General features: G+C 33.7%; 1 protein-coding gene across 1 annotated transcript in view; it reads right to left on the bottom strand.

The window, feature by feature from the left end:
* Window positions 1–2,188: 2,188 nt before the first annotated feature.
* Window positions 2,189–22,063, bottom strand: part of LOC110109483 (nuclear pore complex protein NUP93A) — a 40,429-nt gene continuing 20,554 nt past the window's right edge. The window contains exons 14-15 of the mRNA XM_020840569.2: window positions 10,006–10,291; window positions 2,189–2,584 (exon numbers count right to left, since the gene is read on the bottom strand). Coding sequence (XP_020696228.1) covers window positions 2,507–2,584; window positions 10,006–10,291 — 364 coding nt within the window. The 3' untranslated portion in view covers window positions 2,189–2,506. The remainder of the gene's footprint in view (window positions 2,585–10,005; window positions 10,292–22,063) is intronic.

Here is a 22,063-nt window from a genome sequence, read left to right as displayed (position 1 = left end):
TAAGGGATGATTACGCAGATGCAATTATCATGAAAGGGGTCTTCTTCCCTTGTGGAATTCTACCAGAAAATCCAGTTGAGTTTTCAACAGAAAATAATTGAAGCTAACTTTGAGGAACAAGCAACAAGCAGTGAACTGTACGAAGTTAGATTATTCAATTATGAAAAAATAAACCATTTATATGCTGTTCTTATCTATAATAATTAAGGATTATCCAACCCTTCACTTAATTACAAAAAAAAAAAATCATAATGGAGATTCAAATTAGATATTCTGTTATAATCTTTTTTCTAGTTTGAATCATACATAAAAAGAGTACAATTTAGCATCTGTTTGATACAACTATAGCTTTTTTATAAAATTGATTGTGAAAGTATTATCATGAAAATAACTTATCTATTCTTATTAAAAGAAAAATTCATCATAAAAAAAAACAGCAAAACAAATAATAAGAAAATATTTCGTCATACAAATTTATGACAACAACATCAAGTCTTTGTCCCACTACGTGGGGTCGACTACATGAATCCTTTTTTCTCCATTGTGTCATATTAAAAGTCAATTTTTTGTTTAAATCTAATAAAGAAAGATCATTTCTAATATTTTCTAACCGAGTCTTTTTAGGTATACTATAAGTTAAATCTAATATCTCTATTTTTCTAGCCAGGTCATCAAAAGACCGTCGTTTTATGTGACCAAACCATCTAAGGCAAGTCTCTCTAATCTTATCTTTCATTGGCGCTACTCCAACCTTTTCACGTATATGCTCATTTCGTATCCTATCTCTAAAGGTAGAATCATTCATCCACCTAAGCATCCTCATCTCTGCAACACTTATAACTTAGTATTACGCCTCTTTTAATGGCCATCATTCAGCACCATAAAGCATTGCAAGTCTCACCACTATCTTATAAAATTGGACTTTTCTATCACAAATTTAGGACTAATGACTTAAAAATAAAACAATTAAAAAAATTATCCCAAATAAACTCTTAAGTTTAATAAATATTTTAATTACGAATCGGAGCATGTTATGTTAAATGTGAGACCTTTTTGTAATTAAATAAAGTATAATCCTACAAACATCTAAGTACGATGGATTGTACGTTTACGAGTGAAGCAGAGCTAAAGTAACCTTTAATTTAGCTTCGATTAATTAATCAAGTTTAAACTGCAATCTCAAAATTAATTATGCAAAATCAGCTCAAAGATTAACTCATTAACAGAGCAAATTATTCCAATTCAAATAAGTATTATAATAAAATAATAGAGATGAAGCAATTTTAAGATCAAATAGAGAACTTATTTGTATTTTTTAAGGACTTAATTCTTAAATATTGGAACTTCAAAATATGGCAGATATATTTTATATGAAATGTTTTTAAAACAAATTAGTTAAAAAAATAGACAAAATAATCAAGCTGATGAACCATTTATCAAATAAAATTCAAGACGTTTTATGATTTTGACTTAAATAAACTTGATCTAATTACAACCCTAATTACAACTAAAAGCAGGGTTAAAAAAATAAAAAAAAATTAAATCCTGCCATCCATCCCATTTCTAGAAGGGGAAGTGCATTCCTTAAGCTTCGTTTGAGACAATTTTTTTAATGCTAATTAAAATAACTTTTTAATTAAAAAATTAAAAATTATATACTAAAAAATACATTAAGAATAAATAAAAAAGCCATCCAAACGAAACCTTAAGCTTTATTTGGAACAACTTTCTTACAACTTCTTTAAATAATTTTTAAGTATAAAATTTTTTAAACTAATAATTTTTTGCACTAAAAAATAACTTTAAAAAATAATAAGAAAACTATCTCAAACAAAACTTTAAACTTAATTTAAAACAACTTTTTTATATTTTATTTTTCAAACTGCAACCATAATTTCAATTTGACCACTATTTTTTCACTATTTTTTAAAAAAATTATACTAAAAACCATTTTTAAAAATAATTAAAAATATATATTTTCTTTGCAGCAACTTCAAAAAATAATAAAAAAACCATCTCAAACAAATCCTTAATTTTATAACATGATGTATTAATATGAACATGGAGCAATAAAAAAAATTTAGAAAATTAAAAAATATATATGAACACTGATCAATTAATAAAATCATATAAAACCAAATCCATTATATTTTTCATTTTTTGGGGGGGCATTAACACACGCAAACAATTAATGAAATGATCTCACAGTTTATTTACTGATTCAAAACACCACCATAATATATAAATAAATAAGCAGAAAGAGTTAGATACTCGAATGAGTAGCTCACCCAACTATTCCCTTTCAAACAAAATGATCCACCTGGCAAGCAAATTCCAACCCAAAAAAAAAAGCCTAAATAAACTCTGCTTCCCGTCACCTCCCAGGTAAGAATATGAGAATTCACTCGACGACAATTATCGTGCCAGTAGATATACCTGCAAGGAAACAGAGCACACCTACAAAACTGTTCCAGAACTGGCGTTCACCAATACTCGTTGGTGCCTATCAAATGCTTCTGGCAACCTTCTCATACAGATCTTGAGGCCAACTCCTCGTTATATTGTTCGCAACAAAGTTTGTAATCTACAGATGAAGAGAAGAAGAATAAGAGTGAGATTTGTAAGAAACTTTGTGGAATATTTCATTGAATGAATGAATATTAGCAAAAAAATTAAATTAAATAGGTTGATAACTTGTATCAACTTTAAATTTTTGATATTTTATAGAAAATATAATTAAAAATTAAATATAAAAATAAATAAATAAATTACAAAGTCTATAAACTATGATTAATATTCTGATCCAAAAATTAAATAGACGAAATTATATAAAAGAAAATGAAATGCAATATGAAAATGAAATTAGAACATCAACAAAACCGAGTAGAGAAAGGAAAACAAAAATTTAATGAATTTTAAGCCCATTCTAATAATTTCTCTACAGGAGTTGAAAGAGTAAACATTATAAATCGTATGTTTTTTGTTATTTTATACTTAATATTTTATCTTTCTTAAATTATAAATTCAACAAAAAAAAATTAAAACTACCAATGTCAATATCAAAACCAAATGAAAAAAGTTGAGGGAATAAGTGAAAAAACTTATTTGGGCTCGGCCAGAATTTTTTTTTTTGGCTTTGCCACTACTAAAAACCATTTTGAATGAACTAACGGTAGAGGGAAATCTAAAAAAAAATTTTAAATTAAATATTTGATAAAACACTAGAGAATTGATTGAATCTTACATTTCATCATTTGGGTTATACCTAAACAAGTCTAGGTAAATATCTAGTAGTTAATATATAACAATTAAGAAATGAAAATGAATACAAAATTGATTACAACTAGGATAGCCTAAGGATTAATGAGGTGGCAATAATAATCCCATGATTTGTGCATGAATTAGCTTTCCACACCAATAGAGAGATTTAAATCTCTTGTTTTCCTTTAGGTTAAAATTAAGAAAGGAGGCGAGGACTTGTACGGGAAACTTTCCAAGCACGAATTCTCAAAGGTAAGTGACTTTATTGGCTAAGGAAAGTGCGCATTTCATTATAACTATATTTATTTATTAAAGTTTTTATGTCAAGCCATGAAATAGTTATGTTTCTTATGTCAAATCATGAAAGGGTTACTTAGTATCTTATGAAAGCATCTTATCATAGTTGAAATCATCTGATCATAGTCATACAATGGTTATTTAGTGTCACATGAAAGCTTCCTATCATATTCATGCTATATTGCTTGTGATTGTTGATGCGGAGTACCAAGAAGTGGCTCTTTGAGCAAATACGGGCTTTGAGGCAATACAGAACGAAATGAAAATGAATGGCCATGAACGATGTGTCCTGATCAGTACAATTCGGTACTCCGGGACAGATGTATACATTATGAAATGACACATCTGCAAGTATTTCATGTTCTCTTGTATCAAGAACTCTTAATTTATGTTTCAGGCAAGCATATCATGGTTCACATGCATTAAGACATCTAATAGTTCATGAGTAGTTTTGTAGTTTTAAAATCCACATGTACACCAACTTTAGCCATATTGTCAATTACTGAGCGTAGCTCACTCCCTAGTTTTGGGAAATTTTAAGGAGACCCGACTCTTAGGTGATGGCTGATCACCCGAGGTTTACCTACAAACGACGCGCACCGGGTGACAGGTTCCTTTACTGTCTTTAGTAGTATTTGTTGTTGTAGTTATTTTGTTATTTTGGATGGCATGCAGAGTATGCGACAAAAAAAAAGAAAAATTTTATTACCATCTTGTACATTGTGATAGACCTGTGACATTGACATGAAAGTTTAAAGGCGCTTTTATTATTCTTGAATATCTTTAGAATTGCATGGAACTGATGATGAGTACTTAATTTACATGTCCGATCTCGTTCCCGCCTCGTATCAACGAGCTAACCGGGCCGGATCGTGACAATCTCTATATAAACTTCTTTATCTAGATTATAATATATGAATTGCACCTTTCACATCTGACAATTTTTTATTTTTTCTGGTATGAAGAGTCCTAAGATTTCGATGTTAGATCAGTTTTGATAGCTTTGAATACGAACATAAAAGAAAGGATAGGCTCATTCCATTCAAAGATATGAGAATGCCCATCAATCAAAGTACTGAATTTGAAATGAGAGGGGCGGAATTTGAAATGAGATGGCAGAATTTGGGGGATGATTATGATTGAAGGGGTGTTGAATTTTAAAGGAAATTAGTTGATTATGATCGAACATGTACCGAATTTGAAAGGAGAATGGCTGATTATGATCCAAAGGGTGCTGAATTTGAAGGTAGAATGTGGGAATTTGATGAAAGGTTTGGGTACAAGTGTAGAAAGGATAATTGGGACACTTGCGAGAACCAATCCCCTGGGGAATGGAAAATTATAGTAGAAACAAGGGGAAGGGAGGAGATCTGAAGGTGAGGAAGCTGAAGATGCCTATTTTTCAGGAAGATGATGCATATAGGTGAATCTGCAGGGTGGAAAGGCACTTTACCATCAATAGGTTGATGGAAGAGGAAAGATTGACTATGGCCACAATGTGCTTAGAGAGAAAAATATTGGCATGATACTAGTGGAGGGATACGGGGCAATCTATACGGACCTAGAGTTTAAGAACTGCTTGTTGAAACGTTTCTGAACCAACATGGGAGGGGACTTTTGATGTGAAACCATGCAAATGAACAAGAATTGCTTGGGAATTTTAATATAAGATTATTAAAATTTTGCTAGTTATAGATTTAGTGCTTATCCAAGTTAGATTTTCGGAATTATCAATTATAGACTATGCAAAGCATATAGTTACAACTAGATTAACGGGATGCCATCAAGTTAACAACATAAAAATAGAGAGAGTAATAGTTATGGCAAACACAATAATGCGTGGTTAACAAATAGAACTTTTCACCTTGGGTCGCTCACTCATGCTCTTGACGGTGGGGCTTTAACGGAGGACGATTGAGAGCAAGCCGAGCAATGTCACTAAGACAAAAATGGTGCCCAAAGTCTAGTCCGTTGGGGAAGTAGCCGGCGATAGGGCTTCCACGGGATGACTAAGACAGCCACCATGAGCTTCCTCGCACCACAGAATAGCCAAGACAAGGTGCGGATCTTCAAGACAGCAGCAGTTTTTGATCTGGACATCAATTGGAACCTTCCGGATGAAGGTATGGTGCTAGGAGATTTGTAGAAGCAGCGGACAGCAGGTTGTAAGATAGCAGCCAGCAGTTTGAAGGGTTTAGGCGGCATGAATCCAGATTTACCTTGGCTGGAATTCTAGGACAGCAGGGAAAAACTGAAGGAACTTCCCGACAGTCCTGGGAAAGTCTAGACGGCAACTAGTAGAGGCCGGGAGTCTTGGTAAGCCACTAGGGGCCTTCAGGACGGTCAAAACGGCAGGATTAGCTGGCTGAATTCTGGACAGCACGCTCCAGTGGGAGGGAAATAAGCTAGCTGCCGGGTAAAGAAGGGTGAGGAAGATCAGGTTTGAGGGAAAAGAGGGGGGGTTCTAGGTTTGAATTTGAATTGGAGGGAAATTGATTCAGATTTTCTGAACTTAATTTCAATTCCAACGGGTAGAGATAATTGGGAGGATTGATAGTTAATTGGAGGAGGCATTAAATGCTGCCTAGGTGGCAAAGTGGAGAGAGAGAGAGAGGGGGTCGGCCCTATGGGGGATTCAAATTTGTGTCTAGGTTCAATATAAGTGGGGCCCAATTGATTGCATACGTAATTAAATCAAATTGAATTTAAATTCAGATTTGATTAGCACTGAGCAGTTTCCTAATTGGGTGTAATCGTTTAGGAAAAGATTTGAAATTCAAATTTCGCATTGAATTCCATTTAAAAACTTCCTAAATAACAAAAGATAAATTAGGAAAGTAATAACATCTCTTTGAATTTGAATTTCAAATTCAAATGTTAGGAGCAATGGGGGCCGGTGGGTGGGGATCCAAGGAGGTCGGGGTGGGGCTGATTTCGGTGGAGGTGGGAATAAGGGTGGACGGGTGAGGGAGGGGCGGGATCCAGTGGTTAATGGAAAGGGGAAGGGGGCAGGTTGGTGGCCGGTTTGGGGGAGCCGGTGGCAAGGGGAGAAGGGAAGAAGTGAAGGAAAATGATAGGAACCAAGAGCTCTCAAAAAGAGGGCTGTTGGGTACTTCAATTGAGCCTCTCCCAGGCTTCACCACTCACTCTAGAACTCACAAAGAGATCCAAAACAAAAAGCTGAAATTTCATATTAATCATCATCCCAAATACAATAGAAATGACTTATATATATAGGTCTCATCAAAAAGAAAAGAAGCAAAGACTAAATTTTCCTCGAGGCTACAACATCAAATGACCACCCAAAAGGGTAAAACAATAAAAACTAAAAATAAAATAAACTACTACATAAATGACTCAAAAAATATAAGCTCCTGATCATAGCCGTCGATCTCCGGTGTCTCCGATGGTACATGTGTCGAAATCTCTGACGATGTCCTCATCAACTTCTCTGAGAAATTCTTTTCCCTAATGAAGAGAGGACAGTGGTGAAATACCATGAGTAATTTGAGCACCTAGCAACAAACTGGACCGGCTTCCGAAGACTATACTGGATGGGAACTTTATGAAAAGGCTTAAAGCAGATATTCGGGCGACAATTAGAGTGATGAGGCCTCGTGATTTGGTAGAGACTATGGAGCTAGCCCAATTAGTTGACAATCAGAGGCACCTGAAGAGAGGAGCTGGATGCAACAGCTTGGGAGGTTTGTACATAATGACGGCCAACTTTTGGCATACAAGGAGATGACATCGAGTACTCTTAGGGAGACCCCGAAGGAGAAAATTGTAGGAGGGAGACCTGAGAAAAACTTCAAGAAGCTTACATAAATAGAGTCACATGAGGAGAGGGCGAATGGACTTTGTTTCAAATGTGGGGAAAGGTATACACCGGGGCACCAATGTAAGGATCGATCTCTTCAAGTTCTCATCGTTTGTGATGTCGAGGAAATTGAGGAAGGAGGCATCTGTCCACCTTGCGGACAAGGTAGTCTTTGGGAGAGAGGTATTGTTAGACCGGTCCCTCCTGGATCGATCCAACTGGTCCTTCCTAGACCGACTCTATTGAGGTGGAATAGGCTTCTACCTGTTTTGAGCAGAACAAGCTTCCGCCTATTAATTGGCCGCCCTTTTTGAAGTGTAACCGAGGGTATTAAAATCCAATTAAAGGGGGCGGCTGCTAGAAGGGAAAGAATTCAAATACAAAGGGCTCAATTGGAATTTAGGATATTTTTGTATGCTTTAAGTAGGGCGTTTTTCTTAGGGTTATGATTATGTGTTGTTTGCTGAATTTAGATTGTTCTTAGGTTGATTGGGCTCTAGTCGGCAGCTAGGGAATTGGGAGAGCCAGATCTTCCTCTCCAATTGAAGATCCATTGTATCTTGTTTGTTTTTCTTCACATATCTTGCCTATATTTATTCCGAATTTTGTATTACCGTTCGCTGATTTTGTTGATTTACTTCCTATCAATAGATTGCTACTTTGGAGAGGTTTTCCTATGAAATCAGAGTCTAGAAAACACAATTCCCAGGTGGGCTCTGTTAAAACAACGTAACAGTAATTGTCACTGGCCCTTTCCCTTTGTATAGGAATAGAAAGAGCATAGAAAACATGGGCACTGATCTCTGGCACCCTTATCTTTTATTTCCTAAATTTAATCTGACCACGCTTATCCATATTCGCAGTGTAAGCTATACACTATTCTTCTTATGGATCAATCTACAATTACGAAGAGTTTAAATATGAAAAACAACAAAATGATCCCTAATGGCGCAGACGCAGTTAAAAGAACTGCAAATTATACAAAAAGATGAAAACCTTTAGCATCTATAAAATAATCAGTCATATTATTTGAAATACGACGTCTAAATTCAGCCCAAGATGTACTCTTCAAATTATTACTATATGGAATAATGCATGGATCAAAAGCATATCAGAAGGTTATTTGAAAACATTCCCAGTTTCTACAAAAATAAGTTAACATCGATCATAACAAAAAGAACATACCTTCCTGTATTATAAACAATTAGCATATTGGTCATGAAATTGGGATCCAAGATATCATTAAGGACTAGCAAACAGTTTTTACGAAAGGGCTAACCAAAGCTTTGCAGTTGTAATTTACTGCATTATCTTTGAAAGAGAATATAAACTGCAAATCATACTACCAATGCTGTGTGGAGTACAAAATTACGCCCATCTTAAATAAAATGATAACTGCTGTATAAGTGGTCCACGTTAAGGTTTAATGCAACATCTAAAAGCTTCAAATAACCAGTTGAGCGTAAATGAACATTTAAAAGTTAGTGGTAACCAAAAGAAACCTAGCTCAACATAAAAACCAAGGAAACAAATTATTAGACGACGACGACAACAACAACATCAAGCCTTTATCCCACTACGTGGGGTCGGCTACATGAATCCTTTTTCTCCATTGTGTCCTATTAAAAGTCAAATTCTCGTTTAAATCTAATAAAGAAAGGTCATTCCTAATATTTTCTAACCAAGTCTTTTTAGGTCTACCCCTACCTTTCTTAACATAAGTCAAATCTAATACCTCTACTCTCCTAACCGGGTCATCACAAGGCTTGATTAGACAGGAAAAAAAAAAGACCACATACTAGATAGTGGTATAATTAACCTTTTTTAATAATGAACAGTACATTATGATGCCCAGCTGGCTATAAACATATGTTTTAGACTTTTGAGCAAAGTAAATGTAAATTCACACACGCATCATAAATGCAAGCTTCAAACTCAATACCTCTTGTCTGGTATCCTAAGCTCTCAACTAACAGAACTAGGTGGGCTGCATGTAACCATATCACAACAAAGTATTATATAAATTATATAACACATCTATAATAATATATTATAATAGATATTTTATGGTAATATAAATGTGTATTATTATACATAAACACATGCATTACAAATGATAACTAAATACATACTCTACAACTATTTATATAGTGTATAACACATACTTATAATATCTTTATGTACATATTGTATACGTAAAATTATGCAACACATTATATATTATATACATATATAACTTATGCATATAGCACATGTATGTGACACATATAACTATGTATTATATAACATAATGGATTACACTTTATTATACCATAAATTTATATACAATATTTTACCATTAATATAAATGTATATGCATATCAATTTCTCATTCTGTCCCTTGGGCTCTAAACATCAGCATTATGCCCATTTGCCAACCCAGAAAGTTCACTACTCTTAATAAGTCATGGTCTAAATGAAAAACTCTTATTATGTTGTATTTGGCCTTTAATATCATCATCATTAGCCTTATCCCAATGTTTAGAACTTTAATATGCAAAACAGAAATCCATTTCACTTTTACTCCAGCCTAGGCCATCATGATACATCAACTTTAGGAAGTATAACATCGAAAATAACTAGCATACCTTTGACTTGAATGCTCGGATTGTTCCATCAGTATCTGGTATATTTTCTGCAGAACTAAGAGCAGCCTTAAGAAGATCTGGTACACATGCCCGGACAAGTGGAGATAAATTTACATCCATTGTAACATCAGGAATCCTCGGATTCAGTGGAAGAAAAGTTAACTTAGTTACTTCCCTCACAGCATCTACATATTTCCCAGCTCTGGCTAACTTATGGATGGATAAAATTGCTTCTAACTGTCGTAACACTGTTTGCTGTTCAGAAAGGAGTTCCTTTTCTTGAAGGCTGCAGGCAATGAATTTTGAAAGTAGTCAATAACAATTAATCAGTCAAACAGTAGTCTGACAATAGGTCAATACTTCAGAACCTCTTAACTGCATTAGTTTCATATATCAACCATGTTCACAGTTAAATCACAATAACAGTTCATCGATGCATTATTTATATAAATTATTCAATCTAGTACAACCCCAACTATTGATGCCTAACCTTCACTGCACTCTCCAATTCGTTCAAGGCTTTTGGCATTTAAGAACGTTTTATGTACATGGCTTACGTAATGAATACAACCACATGCAAAATAGTAATGTTAGTTCCTACTTCCTACACTTATAGCACTTAAACAATCTTAAAACTAACATCTCCTAATGGAATATTATTTTCTTAAGTCGCTGTAGTATTTTAGCATGTACAATCAACGATTAAGTCCAAAGTATGCTAGGCATGGAAATAGGTCTGGCTCAAATTTTTGTTACCCTGATGCAGAAACCCAAAGCAAAATTGTATCAGAATGAAGATTTGGAAGGCTCAGATAGGAAAAGGTTGATCCCGTGCGGACTCAAAAGCCACTTCCACATCATTACCAAGTATTGAATTAACCAAAACTGTCTCAATTTTATTCCAAAAAAAAAAAAAGAGATGGAAATTATCTGGAAAAACAAAAACAAAAAACAAAAAAGAAATATGAGAGATGAACCATATATGATGAACAGGGATTGCCTCACCAGATTTACCATCACCAAGGCTACGTAACAAAGTATGGCTCCTGCCAATCCATGAATTATGAGGCTAAAAGGTCTCTCAGTACGAGAATGCACAAGCTCATAGAGAGAAAATAAAATCCCAAAAAAAGCTGCAGTTAGGAAGGGGTGCGGAACAACAAAGTTTGACTGAGAGAAATCATAGCATGAGTGGGGAGAGTTCTAACAATTATGGCATTGGTGGCAACAAGGAATCATGGGAATAGGATGATGAGATACAATAGCATCAGCAGTAAGGGCAGGCACAAGGATTCTAACAACTCAGCAAAAGAGGATAGCAGTTATTATAGAGCTGTGGAGAGGATTCTCGGGAAAAAAAAAAGTGACAACTACAAGGTGAGAGGTAAAGAAGAAAAACAAGCATTGGGCTGTAAGAAGAAGAGCATGTGTGTGTAGCGTTCAAACATAAGCCAAAAAGCTTCTAGGTCAAGTAATCAGCATCACGGTTCCCAAGATAGAGGTTTTTCAACCAGTAAAGTTATTTTACTAAATGTTCACTAGCTTCATGAATGGAATTCCATCTATTATTGACCAAGTGTCCTTATTTATCATTGATCTCATACCTGCTTATATATAACTAGCTAAACCAAAGCGCTCTTTGTTCCAAAGATTGACATTGTCCAGCCTAGGAAGTTCATTTAAAAATGTTCACTAGCTCCGTGCATGAAATTCAATCTATAATTGACCTAATGTCCTTAATCTATAGTTGGTCGCATGCCAACTTATATGAAACAAGCCTTGTGCCCTACTTTCAATCAATAAAATATTTAGGATAGATTTGTATCTTTCCATATGTGAGTGTGTACATATAGAGAGAGAAATTACTATCCTTTTATGTGAAAAAAAGAGTATTCTAGCACAATTATTTTTTTATGTTTTTGTCATCAGTTGCAAGACCAAGATGATTGATGTTGATTTGTAATGAAAGAACCAATGATAAATTTTGATTACTTTTAATAATGATTTGACAAAAAAATTTCATGAAAGAACAGAGCTTGTAAGGGCCCTCGCTAAAAAAAAAACTACTTTTACATATTTTTTTAAAATAAAATCAAATGAAATTTGTTTTCTTTGAATGCATGATCAAAATTTTTCATTTGATTTGAGTAACAAACATCCTGAAGTAAAAGGCAACCTTAGTTCATTATCTAGATTGTTCGTTAAGCTTTTACTTTTGTATGCTTGATGCATGATAAAACCTAATTGAAATTTAATGAAATTTGATGTCATGATTTAATATAGAAGTTTAAGGAGAACGTCTTCTTTTGCCATGCAGATGTTGTTTGATTCAAAAAATAAGAAAAAATAAAATCATGTCAAAAACGTCTGTATATAAAAGGATAGTGGTCTATCCCCATGCAGCAAATTCATTTACATGTTTATCCTACAATCCTCAGTCTCCATGCAATTATGTTTTTTTATTATAATCTGTAAATGTAAGATCAAGATCATTAATGTTCACTGATAATCTAGGAATAGTTTAGTGATCCAATATGATATATTTTTAGGAATATTTAACATTGCCCAAATTTGATTAAGAGATGGATGACTGGTAATACCTCTCAAAAAGTACTACATTTTTTAGTCAAAGGCAATGAAATTGTTCTAGAAGTTGCATTCTACATGATAAAAACTTTCATTTGATTTTAAAACCTATAAAATATAAATTAATGAATTATAATCTCAAAATCTAGAACATCCATTAAGTTGTTAGAATTGCAAACTTGATTCATAAATAAATGTTCAATAGATTTTATAAAATTTGGCATACTACTCTTATTTAGCATGTATATTAAGAATCATGGTATTAATTTTCCAAATTATTGTTGCAATCATGATAGAGAAATCAAATTAAGACAAGCGTCAAACTAACAAAATTAAACAATACAATTAAATGGGTTTAAATTTTTTGCTGAATTAGTCCTCTAGTCAAGTCAACATTCAACAACAACAACAACAACAACATCAATTTTTTATCTCACTACGTGGGATCAGCTACATAAATCCATTTTCTCTATCATGTTCTGTTAAGAGTCAAATTCTCATCTAAATCTAATAAAGAAATGTTATTTCTAATATTTTCTAACAAAGTCTCTTTAGGACCACCTCTACTTTTCTTAACATAAGTCAAATCTAATACATCTACTTTAATAATTGGGTCATCGGAAGACCGCTGTTTTATGTGAATAAACCATCTAAGGCGACTCTCTCTAATCTTATCTTCCGCTGGAGCTACTCAAACCTTTTCACGTATATGCTCATCGTATATTATCTCTAAGAGTAAATGATGGGGACATCAGCTCATGGAAGGTCTATCAAAGGCGTGGTCGCCGATCTATGGCCACGATCAAGTCTTTGTATTTCTGAGTCCTTTTTGTCATTTCATTATTTATGTATTTTATATTTGCTTAGTGTTATTTTGGTCTTTCTGTTTGTACCCCTTTAGTGGGAAGTGTCATGTATGAGCCCAAAGGGCAATTTGGTCTTTTATTTCTTTGACACCATTGTACTTGGCTATATATAGCCCTTTGCTTATTATTTCATGGTTAATGAATGATTACTTTGAAAATTTATCTTCTTGCATGAGTATTGAGAGCTTGAGCGAGCTAATGGACAGAGATCCCTAAGATATGGAGATTTACTCAATACCCACAAATCTAGATAAGTCGGGTTCATGATTTCATTCTTTTATCTCCTTCCTTATTCCTCCCATCAATCCTCACTTAGCTGTCAGATCTCCATCGCTCCGAATCCCCTTCCCCTTCCTCTTAACCCCACGGCCAACGGCCCAACACCAAACCCAAGCCCCCATACTGCCGGCCCAATCATCTAGCTGCCGACCCCCACCCACTTCCTCATCCCCATTAAAATCCTTGCCTAATTTGGATGGATTGATTTTGAGCAGATTTTCAAAATTCAAATTCAACTAATTTGAAATTTGAAAACTTTCCTAATTTACAATTCTATTTTTGGAAAGTTTCTAAATCAATTCTATTTGAATTTCAAATTCAAATTGGATTTAATTAATTACTTTCCTAATCCCAAAATCTAATTTAGGCAAGCATGTCACCTCACATTAAATCCCCCTTGCCCATGCATGCTGCCAGCCTCCCCTCTCTCCTATCCCATTAAATGTTCCCTAATTATCTCCTAAACTCTAGTCTAGCTTTAGGAAATATTTCCAAACCCCATCTCCCCAATTTGGCCGAAATTTCCATCCCCATAATTCCTCCAAATTATTTCCTAAACTAATTAATTGATTTAGGAAATCAATCCCTCCTTCCCTCATCATCCTGCCGCCCCCTTCCTCCCTTTTCTCTCTAGCCGCCCTCTCTCTCAACTCCCTCTCGCTCCACTTAATTTTCTACAAGACTTAGGGCTTGGATTCTCCTTCCTAAGGTCTTGTCTTTGACTCTCAAAATCTAAAATTTAATTTCAGATTTTGACCGGGATACATTCTTTACTACGCCTTTCCCTTCTGTGGACGAGAAACTTTCTCTCCCCAATAGTGAAGAAGACGTATCCCTTGGAAGAATCATCTCCTAGCACCTATGAATGGCGGATCCAGAGACTGAGTATGAAATAACTTGGGACAACGACGGTTTCACCGACATCCTACGATCCACTTTCTTCGACGTAAATCCGAGGATTGACCACACCGTTGAAGATTACTTGGAGCGGATCCTAGATACTTTGGTGGAAGCTATCGACAAACACTTCGAAGGCATCGAGTGGAGGATTTCCACCTCTCCCTGACGGAGGTTTCTCTTTCCCCTTGCATCTTATTCCTTTTAGTCTAACTCTCCTTGGTTTGATTGCAATCACGACAGATTCTTGCGCATTGCTCTTGCTTAAGCTTAGTAAACGTAGGATTTGAGTGCAACTCTATGCTTTCCGATTCTCATTATTAGACTAGGGATTATTTTGAAAGCTACTGTTATTCATTGTGTTGTTTTCTAATTATTTTGAAAGTTTTCAAAGCTCTCACCATGTGATTTAGCCTAAGCGGATAACCACTAATCATTTTGACTCATTGTTTGAATTCGCAAGTAATTTTGTTCAAACATTATTCTAATCATAAGTTGTGCAAGATCCATATGAATTAAAGTGCATTTCATCTACGTAGTCCTGCATCAATAAAGCCACTCATTCACCTGAGCATCCTCATCACTGCAATACTTACCTTAATATTATGCTTCTCTTTTAATGGCCAACTTTCTGCACCATAAAGCATTGCAGGTCTCACCACCATCTTATAGAATTTTCTTTTAAGTTTGAGGGGAACTTTTCTATCACACAATAAGCCCGATGCATTCATCCACTACAACCATCCAACTTGAATTCTACTAATAATATCCCCATCTATTTCACCATCACTCTGAACAATAGACCCAATATATCAAAAATATGTACTCTTATTAACAACTTGAATGCCCAAAGTCAAAATCCCTCTGTTAGATCTATTATTACTAAAAGTACACTTCATATATTTAGTTTTAGAAGTCAAGTCAACATTCAATTGAATAAAATCAAGCCGTTGATACCTACAAGTTGCAAGATTCCAACAAACTATAGAATGGGAGCCAAAATAACCCAATTTTATTTGTTCAGCTCAAAACCTTGGTACGGCGAAGAGTAACCCTAGCAACATATGTAAGTTGATCTAGCTCAATCCAATTCCCTTCTTAGAAATATGTCATCCTCATCATCATCACAATCCTTATCCTAACTATTTGATGTTAGCAATAGAATCCTCATATTTCATTCATTCTTACTGAGAAGTGCTTCAAATGCTATATATATTCTTCACAAATCGTTTTAAATTATTTCTATCTACATTATCATGTGTCTATATTAAGAAAGGTAGAGATATACCTAAAAAATACTTTATTAGAAAATATTAGAAATGGCATTTACTTATTAGATTTAAATGAGAACTTGACTCTTAACAGGACACACTGGAGGAAAAGGATTCATGTAGCCGGCCACGCGTAGTGGGATAAAGGCTTGATGTTATTTTGATGTTATTGTTGTTGTACATTATCATAGATCTACCCTTTCTCCTTCATAATACTTGAACACTAATTTTATCTACTCATTTAATGGGCACATTTTTTACCCTTCAATATATATGACCATACCAAATATCACTTAAATTGCTCCCCCAATATAATCATTAATTAATTAATTCTTCCTAATTTATTTGCATTCATTTTAACACTTATATTTCTATCACACTCAAGATACAATTTTTTTAATGGTCCAAGACTACACAATAAATATTGTGAAACTAATTATAGTTTTATAGAATTTATCAAGTCTCCATGATATCCACATATTAAATAATACCATAGAGACACTTCTTCATGTTAATAATTTAAATTTAACATAAAACTAAAAGACATTACATTTACATATTACTTCATCTTCTAAGAAATTTTATTGATACTTTTTTATATCATACCACTAAAATTAATAGCAAATATAGATTCCTTGTTCTAATAATTCTAAGACATTAATATTTTAAACTTCCCACTTATCTCAATAAATGTATCATCGATTAGAACAATGCGTCTGCTAAAACATACACCAAGGCACCTCATTTTGAATATTTTTTGTAAGCATCTCTATAACAAATAAAAAAAGATAAACTCATTGGTATACTATTATAATTGAAAGCTCTTTGCGAACTCCATGACTAGTAGTAATACTATTTAGTGCACCATCATACAAATCATTTATAAATTCAATATACTATTGAAAATAATTTTTGCCATAATGTGTACTAAATAAATTCCAATGAAACTCAATCATAGAACCACTCAAGAGAAATAAAAATCAATTTAAAATTATTTATTTATTCTCTATACTTCTTCATTAATTGCCTTAACGTAAAAATTGCTTTCATAATGGATCTTCTTCGCATTAAAACAAACTGATTCACCAAAAATAACTTTTTCTAAACCTCGTTTGTTTGATTCTCATGCAATTAGCACAATCTTAAAAATGGACTTTTTTGTTAAATAACACTATCAAAATACCACTATACAATCATTTGGCATTCTCTTAGTCTTCAAAATGTCATTGAAAATATTTATTAACCAACCCATTAGAGTAATCCCATAACTCAATAAATCAAAACATATATCTTATCTGAAATTAAAGTGCCTTATCGTTATGTTTCTTGAATCAATCCATAAAATACCTCATTATATTGTTGATTATACTCAATCAAAATAATTTCTTCCTTAAAATTCTGATTTAGTACATATCGAAATAGCATTTTAATTCTGATTTGTAATCATTTTATGTTTAAATATGTGAATTTTCTCTTGTGAGATACAAAATAGCTTAAAATATCAATAAATTCACAAATTTGTCTAGCAAGTAAGGTTAAGTACCTTCATCATATCCCATATTGGCTGGGTATAATTCCTTTCAAACCTAGAGTGTGCCATTGGCTTCACAAGGTACTAAATTAGTTATTAAAGGCCATTATACACTAGCAAATGTTGGGAAATAGGAAAGTTTTGATTTATCATATGAGCATAGCCTTGATTGCATGTAGAAACTCTCAAATTAAAAAAAAAAAAATATGAAGAAATAATAATGCAATAGTGAAATCTACAACTTTGTTCAACTTTCAAGCACTTCTATTGGGATACATAATTCTAAAGAACGAGTTTTAAAATTGTGCAATTGGGTATTGAGGTATTTTTCTTTTGTGAGGCGAGGCCCAAGCCTCAAAGTGTTTTGAAGCTTAAGCCTCAAAATACAAAACTTGTGTAAAATGAGAATAAATGTTAAAAGTGATTTTTTATATAATATCTAAATAATATGTTAAATAATGACATATTAACTTTCTATTAAACCATGAAGTAACAAATTGACTTGCATATGAAGCAAAAAATTGCACAAGAGATAAAGTGGCGATAAATTGCGTGAAATAGAATTGAAATTCAAATATTATAGGAGCAAAACAACATGTAATACAGGAATTACGTAAAAGTATCATATAACATCAAGTACAATTTCAAATTCCTTCTTTCTTAGTTCCCTACTCATCCACATTTAATTTTTTAAAAAAGCTGACATAATTGACAACTCAGAAATTATCTGCATTATCATCATTAAGGTCTTTAGGTGAGTTGTCATCCTAACAAATTAGTTTCTTCCCTACCTCATCATGTGGAGTTTATTTCAATAATCTTTCTCTTTCATAAATGTTTGCATTAGCATAAAGATGAGAATAACACTCCAAAATTTTTAGAGGAGGTGGTGATGGCGGTGGTGTGCGGCTTTCAAGTGATTCCCGGTGGAGGCTACAGCAAAGGCGGTGGGCTGAAGGTAGAGGCAGTTGTGAGGAAGTTGTTGCAACTTGGGTGTAAAACCCGAAAAATGTTGTTTTAAACCTCGCACGCTTTTCAAAACACCGCGACGAGTTTTAAGTGAAAAATTCAATGTTGTCGAATTTCGACGGGAATAATTTTATAAAATTCTATGCAAAATTCTAAGAATTTTGATATATAAAACTTATATTTAATTTTGCTTAAATTAGGAATTAAAATTCATAGAAATCTCATAATACCCATAATACCCTAAGAAATTATTAATGCTTGGATTGTTTAAGTAAGGGCAAGATAGACTTTTAGCAATCCCTAAACACCTCATGGCTTTAAGGGACCGAATTCATTCGGTCCCTTTCATTCTTTTGTTCGGCCGAACCGTGAAGAGGAGGCGGAACCGAGGGGAAGAGGCACGTGGAAGGGAGTGGCGGGAGGCTTCGGGCGGCGGTTTCCGTGCCGTTCGTGGAGGAAATTGTAGGGAAGATTAAGAGAAGGCTAATGTGAGTTCTTATGAACCATTTCTCATGTTTTTCCTTAGGGTTTTCTCAAGAAAAGATTTCTGGGGTTTGAGAAAATTTTGATTTTCTTTAAGAATTTTAATGGGAGATTGTTATGAAATGATTAGGAGATATTCTTGTGCATGAAAATGAAGTTTTTCTTTAAAGGTTTTGAGTTGGAAAAATTAGGATTTTTCCCCAAAGTTAAAATTTTTTAAAGTACTTTTATAAATTTGTTTCCTAATGGTCCTAAAAGATGGTTTCTAAGGGAAGAAATTGAGAGTTTCCTCACAAAATATTATTTTTCTAACTTTTAATTAAAATAAATCCGAAAATTAGTTTTCTAAAATATTAATTTGATGAATGGGAAGTTTTAGCATGCAAAAGTAAGCATTTTGATGAAAATAGATTTTCCAAAATTAGGGTTTTAAGTAAATTCCGAAAATAAAGATTATTTAAATTAAATTAGGAGTAAGGTAAAGGGGTTAATTTGGATAAAATAGGTAATTATATAAAAATATAAATTTTTAGAATGTATAATTGCTTTTTATGAAAATGAGAAAGAGAGTGTGAGAGAAAGAGAGAGAACGTAGAGTAGTTTACAATGAGAAGAAGAATCTTTAATTTAGATTTATTTTATAGATTTTAAGGGAGAAATTTAATTCTTGTAGGTGCTATTTGAGGTGATCTCAAGGGAAGGAGGAATAACGTAGATAATCATTTCCTAACTTCTGTAAGTATGCATAGTTCTTTAATTACAGTAATGTCTCTTGTTTCTCACATGTTATATGATTTGATAGACCAATCATGCTTCTTAACTCTCATCAAATGGTTGATCATGCAAATTACATGTTATATTTTATGGCCTTATATGATAGAGTTTATGTGATATATGAAATGAAATGATATGCTATGCTATGAATGTTATATTGAATGCTTGTATGTGCATGCTGAAATGATGGAGCTCACCCCCTGATGGTACTAGCTGGGGACGCTGTACTCGAGCACGTTAAAATGGTAAAGGATATAGAAAAGGAAAATGGTAAAGGACTACCTTTATGGTACTAGACGGTGGCTCCTGTGACGGTTGTAATATATACGAAATAAGAAGGCTAAGTATATTGATATGAATATGAAAATGAAATGAAAAAAATGGCTTTATGATATGATATGTTTAATGTTATGCTAGTATGAAATCATTTTTATGTTATGTTCATGTGAAATTGACATCCAACATATTATGCAGTTTGTCTTGATTACTGTAATTTAGAATTGTGTTTTACTTACTGAGCTTCCGCTTAATGTTAGTTGTTAACATTTTTCAGGTAAGCTTAAATTAATCAAAAATGAGTAGAAGGGGTGGCAATGTTTATCATAGGAGAGGAGCTCCGGAAGAAAGGTAATTATGAATATGTTTGATTTTATGTTTATGTGATTTCAAATTTGATGTTTTAGAGGCTCTTTCAAATTATTATGGAGATAGATTTAGACATTAAATAATTTAGCCTATCGTTCGACCTCCGTTCCCGCCTCGCCTATGCGAGCTCACCGCACCGGGTCGTGACATTGGGGATGCATGAAGGCAAGATTTGTTCGAGGCTTTAGTTTGGGATTTAGGTAAACTTTAATAAAAAAAAGTATATAAATCGAGTGAGGCATACGCCTTACGCCAGTAAAGTGAGGCGCGCCTCAAGGCGGACTTCAGCCAAGCTGAGGTGCAAGCCTCATAAAAAAGCATTAGGCGTAAGCCTCGAGACATTTTTTTACTGGAATCGCGCTGAGTCGGGCCTCAAGTTGAGCCTCGTATTGCGCAATTTCAAACAATGCTGAAGAACAATTGTGCAACTTGATGGGAATGCTATGGATTAATTTTGTGATTAGACGCTAGTAAGAAGCACACAATTATGAGTGGACACTAGGGTTAAAGGTCATGGATGAGAAGAGACCCACAACATTTGAGGATTAATTGTGTCTAAAAAGCATATGAGGCAAGTGGTTTGGCAAGAAAATAGAAATTCAGTCACTACGAGTAACGAATAACTAAATATAATATCAGAAAACAAGTGTGAGAAAAACCTAGCATCTGCCGAGTATTTGACAGTCTCCAATATGTCATTCCCAGATTGAATAAGACTTGCAACCCGGCTATCGCCATCCAATCGGCCACGCAACATAGCATAGATAGCATCAGAAAGACATTTATTTATTGTTGATAGTGCCCTTGCAAAGGCTCCAACTCTCTTGTGTATTTCCACTGACTGCACGTTAAGCAGGTAAAGCAAAAAAAAGGCTTAGACTTAAACATAATCGTAGTAGAGCAATTATAGTAATATCAATACAAAGGTTCACCAACAGAGGAATGAAAACTAGAGAAAAAGGTCTGAAAGCAAGATTAGTATATGAACATAGCTAAAGCATGGGCTTAAAAACATAAAAGAGTGATAAATGAGCACTAAATTCCAAGGAAACTTTTCATCCAAACAAAGATAAGCCCATATGAGCTTTGAACAATTTTATTATGAGAAATTCTATTACAAAGTAAATGTTTTCTCCCCAGAAGAAAATACGTTCTGAAGTAAATCCAGACAAATTTAACCATTATTCAAGTTGCACAAACCTTTCAAAGAATGGAAAAAGAGAATCCTCATTACGTAAAAGAACCTCTGGAAAATTAAAAAGTAAAACGAGCATAAAATTGATCATTTTTTCAAGAATTAAGAATGATAAGTTAGTTTAAATTCCTTTGAAAACAGAAGGCAGTCCTTTGTGGTGCTATTGTACTATGGAATGGAACATGTTTCTAAGAAAATCAAACGACGGAAGGAATAAAATAGTTCATTGATTTTAAAGCTTCGGCTTAATGTTAGTTGTTAACATTTTTCAGGTAAGCTTAAATTAATCAAAAATGAGTAGAAGGAGTGGCAATGTTTATCGTAGGAGAGGAGCTCCGAAAGAAAGGTAATTATGAATATGTTTGATTTTATGTTTATGTGATTTCAAATTTGATGTTTTAGAGGCTCTTTCAAATTATTATGGAGATAGATTTAGACATTAGATAATTTAGCCTATCGTTCGACCTTTGTTCCCGCCTCGCGTATGCGAGCTCACCGGGCCGGGTCATGACATTGGGATTCATGAAGGCAAGATTTGTTCGAGGCTTTAGTTTAGGATTTA

This window comes from Dendrobium catenatum, unplaced genomic scaffold (genome assembly GCF_001605985.2).
Source record: "Dendrobium catenatum unplaced genomic scaffold, ASM160598v2 fragScaff_scaffold_1644, whole genome shotgun sequence".
Classification (NCBI taxonomy): Eukaryota; Viridiplantae; Streptophyta; class Magnoliopsida; order Asparagales; family Orchidaceae; genus Dendrobium; species Dendrobium catenatum.
The sequence above is the reverse complement of the archived record's forward strand: the minus strand, read 5'-3'. Positions and strand labels throughout refer to the sequence as shown.